This window comes from Bison bison, unplaced genomic scaffold (assembly GCF_000754665.1).
Source record: "Bison bison bison isolate TAMUID 2011002044 unplaced genomic scaffold, Bison_UMD1.0 scf7180017860360, whole genome shotgun sequence".
NCBI lineage: Eukaryota > Metazoa > Chordata > Mammalia > Artiodactyla > Bovidae > Bison > Bison bison.
This window is the reverse complement of record NW_011490932.1, coordinates 513,188-522,169: the sequence shown is the minus strand read 5'-3', so window position 1 is coordinate 522,169 and position 8,982 is coordinate 513,188. Positions and strand designations below refer to the sequence as shown.

General features: G+C 42.0%; 1 protein-coding gene across 1 annotated transcript in view; it reads right to left on the bottom strand.

Moving 5' to 3' along the window:
• MZT1 (mitotic spindle organizing protein 1) overlaps positions 1-8,864 on the bottom strand; it is a 15,281-nt gene extending 6,417 nt beyond the window's left edge. The window contains exons 1-2 of the mRNA XM_010832001.1: positions 8,694-8,864; positions 3,043-3,188 (exon numbers count right to left, since the gene is read on the bottom strand). Of these exons, the coding sequence (XP_010830303.1) occupies positions 3,043-3,188; positions 8,694-8,766 (219 nt within the window). The 5' untranslated portion in view covers positions 8,767-8,864. The remainder of the gene's footprint in view (positions 1-3,042; positions 3,189-8,693) is intronic.
• Positions 8,865-8,982: the final 118 nt, after the last annotated feature.

Sequence of the window (8,982 nt, the reverse complement as noted above, 5' to 3'; positions counted from 1 at the left end):
TTTGTGGCTGATTCGAGCTTTGTATGGCAGAAGCCTCAGTTCAGCAGCTCAGTCGTGTCCAACTCTTTGCGACCTCATGAACCACAGCACGCCAGGCCTCCCTCTCCATCACCAACTCCTGGAGTTTACCCAAACCCATGTCCAATGAGTTGGTGATGCCATCCAACCAGCCAACACAATTGTAAATTGTATTTACAACACAACTGTAAAGCAATTATCCTCCAATTAAAAATATATTTTAAAAAAGAAATAGAAAATTTGAATAGTTTTCATAATAATTACTTAAAAATTCTGATTTTAAGCCTTACCTGTGTATCTGACAAAAGTTCATTTTCAAAATATTTAAACAAAGACTACCCACAAAGAAGAAAAGGACAGATAACCCAGAAAAATGGGCAAACTACATGAAAAAATATTTCACAAAAGAAAATGGCCAAAAAAAATTAAAAAAAAAAAAAAAATTCATTTGCTCTCACCAGTACTCATAGAAATGCTAATACACAAGGAGAAGTCCAAACACACCTACCAGAATGACTAAAATTAAAGAACACTCACAATAATAGGTATAGACAAAGATGAGAAGCAAGGGAAATTCATTCCCTGCTGGTTGGAATACAAATTCATATAACCACTGTAGTAAAGTCTGGCCTTAATTCCTCAAGTTGAAGATACACACAAGCTATGATTCAGCAATTCTAGTTCTAGATACACACTCAACAGAAATGCCCACATACATGTATCAGAAGACACAGACAACTAAGCTCAGAGCAGCATGTTCATGATAGCTCTGGACAGGGAGCAACCGAATACCCATTCACAGTAGGAAGGATAAATAAAAAATACTGTATTTGTATAATGAAACATGATTATTACAGTGAAAAGGAATGCACTACAGCTACATAAAACAGAAATGAACCTCAAAAAAATAATGTCAGATGAAAAAACTCAGTGGAAAAAAGAAACTGTGCTATAAAATCTCACTTACAGCAAGTTAAAAATTTTTTACAAAATTAAACTGGTGTTTAAAGATCCATGCTTAGTCAGTGAAAATGTTGAAGTCTCTATCATAAAAATTAGGACAGTAGTTATTGGAATGGGGAGCAGGAAAGAGAGGTTAGTGATAGGGGAGCATAAGGGAACTTCTAGGGTGGACAATGAGAATTGTACAGATACTCTACTTATGATACATTTTTGCTCTGTAAATGTGCCTTGTTTAGCTTTTGGTATTAGATTTAATAAAATAAAAGTTTTAAAAAGCACAAAACCAGTGACCCAGATTATTGGAACTTATCAGAGAGTAACTTAATCTGAGATGGGTAAACTGCATGTCTCCTCAAAGGAAGACAAAAGGGTAGAGAAGTCATTTCATCCTTGGACAAGTTTTAAGAGGGGACTAACTTAAGTGTTCATATGAGTGTTACATAAATATGGAAATAAAATCATGTGAGATTTTAAATAGGAGTGTGTGCAAGCAAAAAAGGGAACACAACATCTTTACTGTTTGCAATCTCAGCAATTAAAAGGTGGTTAATGTGAATTTGAAAAAAGGTGGTCCCCTGGGTCCATGCTGGCAACACAGTTCAACTGGCCTCAGCAGTTCTTGGCCTCTGGGCTACCCATCCCTTTCCTTCAAGGATGTGCACACACTAATAGCTCCATCAGCCGCCTACAGAACCCCAGAAGTGTGACAGCCTTTCTTCATCCCTTTAAGTTCAAGCTGTACTGAGATGTTCACTGCATCTGAGTCACATAACCTAATCTCTTCACCAAAAGGTTATCTAGCTACACTCTCGGCCTTCTTTCCAGAGATCTATCTGGGTAGGCTGAGAGCTTCCCAAAGTGAGTGCTGGTTTCTTTTTACTTATTCCTTCCTCAATTTCCTATTCCCCTTACATTTTACCATAAGCAGCAAGGAGAAATCAGGCCCCACTTTCCATGCTTTGGAAATTTCCTTAGCTAAATATCCAAGTTATTGCTTACAAGTTTTATTCTCCTTCCAACAGTAGAATATAATTCAGCTGAGTGCTCTTTATACTGAGGATGGGCCAACACCCGAAGTTGTTCATTTCTATCTTAGACATCAGAGAGGCACCTTTCACGTTCATATTTCTCACAAGATTCTATTCATAATGATAGACGTATTCTCTGAGAAGACTGATACTCTTTTCTCTTCTTTCTGAGCTCTCACTAGAATCACCTTTAATGTCTATCATTAACCAAGTCTTTAAGGCCAACCAGGCTTTTACTATCAAGCATCCTAAAACTTTCCAACCTTTATTACCCAATTCCAAAGTCACATCCACATTTTTATGTATTTCTTACAGCAGCACTCCACTTTCCCATAGTAAATCTAAATTAGATTTCTAGGGTTGCCATAACCAAGTACCATCAACTGGGTAGCTTACAACAACAGAAAATTATTCTCTAGTAGTTCTGGAGGCAGAAGTCCAAAATCAAGGTGTCAACAGGACCATTCTTCCCTCTCAAGGCTCTTGTAGAGTATCCTTCCTTGCCTCTTACCTTCTGGTGGCCCACAATAGGGGCCTTCTTTGTCTTGTAAATGCCATCACTCCAATCTCTGCCTCTGTCATCACACAGCATTCCCTCTGTGTCCTCACATGGTATGTGCTTTGTATATCTGTGTCCAAATTTCCCTTGTCTTTGTAAGGACATTGGTCATTAACCCATTATGATCTCATGTCAATTTGATTATACCTACAGATACACTATTTCCAAACATGGTATATTCACAGGTGTTGCACACTTAAGCATATCTTTTGGGCGGGGCAGAAACAATATCACCCACAACACAAGCAGAATTCTAAACATAATCAGAGACTTTTACAAAAAGACAACATGGTTCAGACAGAGAATTTTGTGATCTGAACATATACTACTGAGACCCTGGCCTTCGGAATTTCTCCTGATGATGACGGCTGTTAGGTTAACCTTGCTTAGAATCATTCACATAAAATTTCAGCATTAATTGTTTTCTAAACAAAAGCATTTTCATTCAGAGTGAGTGAACGTATGAATCTCTACCTTTAAGGCTTCTGTGGCCTTGCGAAGTTCCTTAATAACTGATGATAAAGCTTCTGGGTTAATTCCTTGTTCACAAAGCCGCACACATATAGACAGAGTTTCCATATCTAATCCAGTATTCAAAATTCTTGAAATCTCAAGTAGGACTGGAAAAAGACAAGAAAATTTTAAGAATAAAATCTTGTAACATTTTAAAAATGTACATGAATACTTCTGTTTTTTATTCATATAATACTGCATAACTCCAAAGAACAGCACAGCATTCCTAGATTTGGAAACTGGCATGTGATACTGCTCTTACTTAGCTCTATAAACTTACAAATAAATTTACAACCTCCCTCCACATAGCTTTTCCATATCCTGGTTTATATTCTACTACTCATTTAGTATCTATCTGAAATTTAAATATCATAGTCAAGATTATTCTGAACATTTTCCCACTTTTTAGCATTCTCTTACAATGTAATGTAATCATTCAGGTAATATTCCATTTTAAGCAAATAACATACATTACTTAACTGCTCTGCTATTTTGTTGTGGGTCTCCTGTTTCCCTGATGAAAATAATACTGTGACAAATATCTGTAAATAGGAACTTAATTTTATCAGAATAAATTCCTAGAAGTGGAACTGCTTAGTCAGTAATATACCATTTGGATTTTGATATGAACTGTATGAAAATGACACTTTATTTTGGGATGAACCGACAAATGAACAATACTAAGCCACCTTTAATTTCAGTCTAAGACCTTTTGAAAACTTTCATAATATTCATGATTTTTGTGATATGGGCCCATTCCACTTTTTCATACTTTATATTCATTTTCATCTTGAGAAGTTGAATTTGTTTAAAAAACCTCTCTTCCATTCCTCTACTTAACCTTCTGAACACGGAGTACCGTTCTAATGTTTTCACCTGCTAATCCTAACATCTGTATCAACTATGGGTCAGTTTTAACAGATTACAATTTTCTTATCATCGGTCACAATCTTCTGTTTTTGCATACTTAATTATTTCTGACTGGACGCCAGACATTGTGAATTTTACTGTGCTGGGTGTTCGACAGTTTTGTATTTCTATACATATTCTCCAGCTTTATAATGAGAAACAGTTATCTAGAAACAGCTTGATCCTTTGGTGTCTTTTTGGGGTACTTTCCTTGCACACTGATCAATGCCGTGCTGAATACCTGAGGGAGAACATTCCACGGACCTCCAGAATTCCCTCTAGGTGCAGGCTCTTTCCTCTCAGGTACTCTGTCTTAAAAACTCTGCCTGCCGTGGTCTCCCTGGACCCTAAACTCCTGCTCAACTTAAGGTGTCTGCTGGGTTTTGCCTGAGTTACTCCCATTCTGCCACTGCACTGCAGCCTTGAAGGCAAAATCTTAAAAAAAAAAAAAAAAAGAAAAGAATATCTGATCTTGTCACATTCCTGTTTTATATGTAATAGCTTCCCAGAGTTTTCAAATCTTCAGTAGGGCCTTAGTATATTCTCATGTCTCATCTCATATTTCACAACCATTTATCCCCCTTAATTACAGTCTTTACATGAGCCTTTCAGTCTCATTTACCAAGTTCTTCCCAGTTTAAGACCTGGGGAGAAGGAGTCCAGATAAGTTATTGCAATTATGGAGAGACTGGTAGGTGGCATGGACAGGAGAGACTACTACAAATGGTCAAATCTGAGATGAGTCAAGAGGTGAAACAGCTTAGTGAAGGAGAGGTAGGGGAGACCTCACATGAGAAAGCAAGGGGATTGATGGTGGGAGCATGGGCTATATGTTTGCTTTGCTAACACTGCCTTGCACACTGTGGACTCTCTTCACTCCTTTTGCTAGTTTACAACTTGATACAAGTCAACTGTGTACTGAAAACATTTGGGGAAAAAAATTTCAGAAAGCTCGCAAAAGCAAAACTTAAGTTTGGCATCTATGCGCAGGCAACCATTAACATAGAATTTGCATTTATTAGGAATTATAAATAACCAAAAGATGATTTAAAGTATACAAGAGGATACTGCTGCTGCTGCTGATTAGGTGCTCAGTTGTGTCTGACTCTTGGCAACACCAGGACTGTAGCCTACCAGGGTCCTGGCCATGGGATTTCCTAAGCAACAATACTGGAGCAGGCTGCCATTTCTTTCTCCAGGTGATCTTCCCGACCCAGGGATCAAACCCGAGTCTCCAGCTTGGCAGGCAGATTCTTTACCACTCAGTCACCTGGGAAGCCCGTATACAAGAGGATGAATGTAGGTTATATGCAAACACTTTGCCATTTTATATGACAGACTTGAGCACCCACAGATTGTGGTATGGGTGGGTGGGTGAGGGTGTCTTGAACCCAATTTCCTGGCAAATACTAAGGAACAACTGTATCACATTGAAGCCTCTAGTAGGGAAAAAGTAAATTTTAATCACCATTGCCAAAAACATAACTTGTTGTTACTGCCGCTAAGGCTAAGTCATGTCTTACTCTTTTGCAACCCCATGGACTGTAGCCTGCCAGGCTCCTCTGTCCATGGGGTTTCCCAGGCAAGAATACTGGAGTGGGTTGCCATTTCCTTCTCCAGGGATCTTCCTGACCCAGGGATTGAACCCATGTCTCCTGCATTGGCAGGTAGATTCTTTACCACTGAGCCCACCAGGGATGCCCCTTATGCAACAGACCCTATACTAAATCTAGCCAGGATCAATCAGGTTTCTTTCAGTGTTTTGTGCAGATAAATAACAAAGCCCACCACTTCCTCCCCTGTCTAAAGTATCTTTATCAAAATGCTTTCATTTTCACAATAAAATTACAAATGTTCATAGCTCAATTCTATAATCCTTGCAAATCATCTGACATTAATTAAAAGATTAAATCATTTAGCTGACTCTTAATACTGATGGGAGGGAGGGAGGAAGACGATAAGGAGAAATATACTAGATCTTGAAGCAGCGCTATCAAAGTAAAAAAGTTTTGAACACTTCAGTTTGGGTCTCATGGATAGATTTAAATACATGGAAACTCCATATTAACAGAATTTCAAAAAATACTGGTGCTTATGTAGGTCAGCCCAGTCCCTTGGGCAAGTTAAAGTTCTATTTCTGGCAATGAGAGTGGAGAAAGGTGAGATTATTAAACGACTGCATTGAGGACTTTTTCAGTTGAGTGTATGGTCAATTCTTAACCATGAAAGTGTCACTATGTTTCCCTTTGTGCCTCAATCATTAGAGACAGCCTGGAAAATATTTTCATTAACTTTGCAAAACTACACATTTTGACTGACTGTTTTGGACTCAATTATGATTCAGGAGATGTCACTTTGATCCCTGGGTTGGGAAGATCCCCTGGAGGAAATGGCAACCCACTTCATTATTTTTGCCTGGGAAATCCCACGGATAGACAAGTCTGGAAGGCTACAGTCCATGGAACGGCAAAGAGTTGGACATGCCTGAGTGACTGATCATGCATGCATGGCATGATAGCAGCTAGTTCCAATGGACATGATAGGACCTAACTGCCACATTTAACAGATGTTGATACACTGCCAACCTGGGGCCTTCCTTTTTACCTTCTGATTTGGGGACAAATTGTGTCTAGAGGAACAGTGTTCTCTACTTTGCACACTCTTTGCCAGCGTTGGTTGAGAAAAAATAATCTGGTCTTTTTTCACTTTTTCATATTCTAACACTATAATCTTCAGTTCTGTCAGTGAAAACCTTGATGATGCAGCCAATAAAAATGATCAGTTCTCATTTCTTTATCAGTTTCATCAGAGAGAAAATGTGGGCTTTCTATTCAAATGGAATCCTGTGCCCATATAATAAGGAACAGTTAATATAAGAAAACTGACTAGAAGTCAGGCCTCAAATACACTTCACACTGTTCAGAAACCACAATGGCTTCCAAGCAAAGATGTAAGACAATAATGGTGTACACTAGTTTCTATGTACACAAATCCACTTACAAAATAAAACTCATAAGCTCTGCTATTTCAAGGATGGGAAAATAGGCTGAATATGGTATTAACAAAATTCCATTTTTCAGAAAAAGACAAAAGCAGACACTGAGTAAAAAGTTAGATGCAAAGGCTCTGTTAATTAAAAAAAAATCTTTGAAAAGCGGGGCAGCAGCGAGTGCAAAGAAAGTCATAAGCTTTATCACAAGTCCTCATAAAGAAGGGGCTCTAATAGGAAGTGGAGCCTACAGTGAAGGAGCCAGAGATAGGACATGAAGGCTGACACTGCTTAATGAGAATTTCATGGTTTGAAAGAGACAGCAGTTCATGTGGGTATCCCTTGAAAAAAGCAAAATTTAACATCTATCAAACACACACATACAGATGCAGGCAAATAAAATGGGGACAACAAAAGGGGTCGTGGAATGATGTTTATACACAAAAACAGTGCAGGAACTACCTGTTAATGGTCACCTTCGAGATACCTTTATAAGGTTATCTTATTTAAATATTTACAATAATCCTAGGAAGTAGTAGGGGGCTTCCTTGGTGGCTCAGACGGTAAACAATCTGCCTGCAATGCAGGAGACCTGGGTTCGATCCCTGGTTGAGAAGATCCCCTGGAAGAGGGCCTGGCAACCCAAGCTACTCCAGTATTCTTGAGCGAAGAATCCCATGGACAGATGAGCCTGGCGGGCTACCATCCATGGGGTCGCAAAGAGTCGGACAAAACTGAAGCGATTTAGCACTCAAGCAGCTGCTGCTGCTGCTAAGTCACTTCAGTCGTGTCCGACTCTGTGCGACCCCATAGACAGCAGCCCACCAGGCTTGTAGCAATCTTATTTTACTGGGGCTAAAAAAAAAAAAAAAAAAGCAGGCTCAAAGATGTTTAAAAGACTTGTCCAAGCCTACACCAGGGCTATAAAGTGGCAGAGCCGGCAATAGAAAGGAGAGAGAGGATAACTCCAAGATACTTTTTTCCCCTATTACTTGCGGGCAGTTTTTACCTGCGTGCTCCCTGCTGCAAAACAACGCCCACGGTCTCCGGACACCGGCATCACCGGCTCCAGGACTAAACAGGGGCAACTCTGATTAAAGCACAACTTGTTCCTTCACGGGGTAGGTATTTAACATGCTCCTGCTGCAGCGCAAGGTACAAGGAGGGATGGAGCGGTGACCAAACACAGGAAGCCACTGTCCGCAAGGAGCTCACAGTCTGGGGCGCTTCGGAGGCGCTCCCCTCACTGGACGCGGCGCGCGGGGTGGGCAGGGCGCGCGAGGCGGGGCAGGAGAAGGGATGCGGGGAACCGGCGCGGAGGGGGCGTGGTGGGGGGACCAGGCGTGCCATGAGCTCGCGCGAGGAAGGTCGCGGGGACTGGGCGCGGGAGAGGGCGCGAAATGAGCACTTGGGAGAAAGCACTCGAGGCGGGAAACAGGCGGCGCGCGGGGTCCGGTGCGGGAGGGACCAGACGCGCGGCGAGCTGACGTGCGGCCGCAACGCCGTGCGCGCGACAAACTACGCAGGAACGGAGAGACGACTCTCAAAGGATGGGACCATCAGCTCTGGAGCTCTGGACGGTCCCTTGGGAGGATATCCAAAGATGCCGACCGGGGCAGGAAGTGGACCTGAGGTCCTCGTGGGCCCAGCCCCGCCCCAGGGCCTTGGCTCTGGGGAACAGAGGCAAGGTAAAGGGGGCGAAACGGACACTCACTGTCCATGGTCTCCCTCACCGCATTCAGATTCGCTGCCGCTGCCGCCGACCCGGCGCCACTGCTGCTAGCCATGGCGGAGGCCGAGGGAGGCGGGCGAAGGGCCCGACCCGGAACTGGAGCGCCTTCCTTTCTCCTGGGCAATCACACCGCGCGTTCCCGGCTCACGCCGGGCAGGCCCCGCCTCTCGCGCTGATCGCCAGCGTGAGGCTGCGTTGATTTGAATTTGGAGCCGCGGTACTCTGGGAGGAACGCGAAGCGAGGAGTTGCCATTCGAATTTACTACGCGGC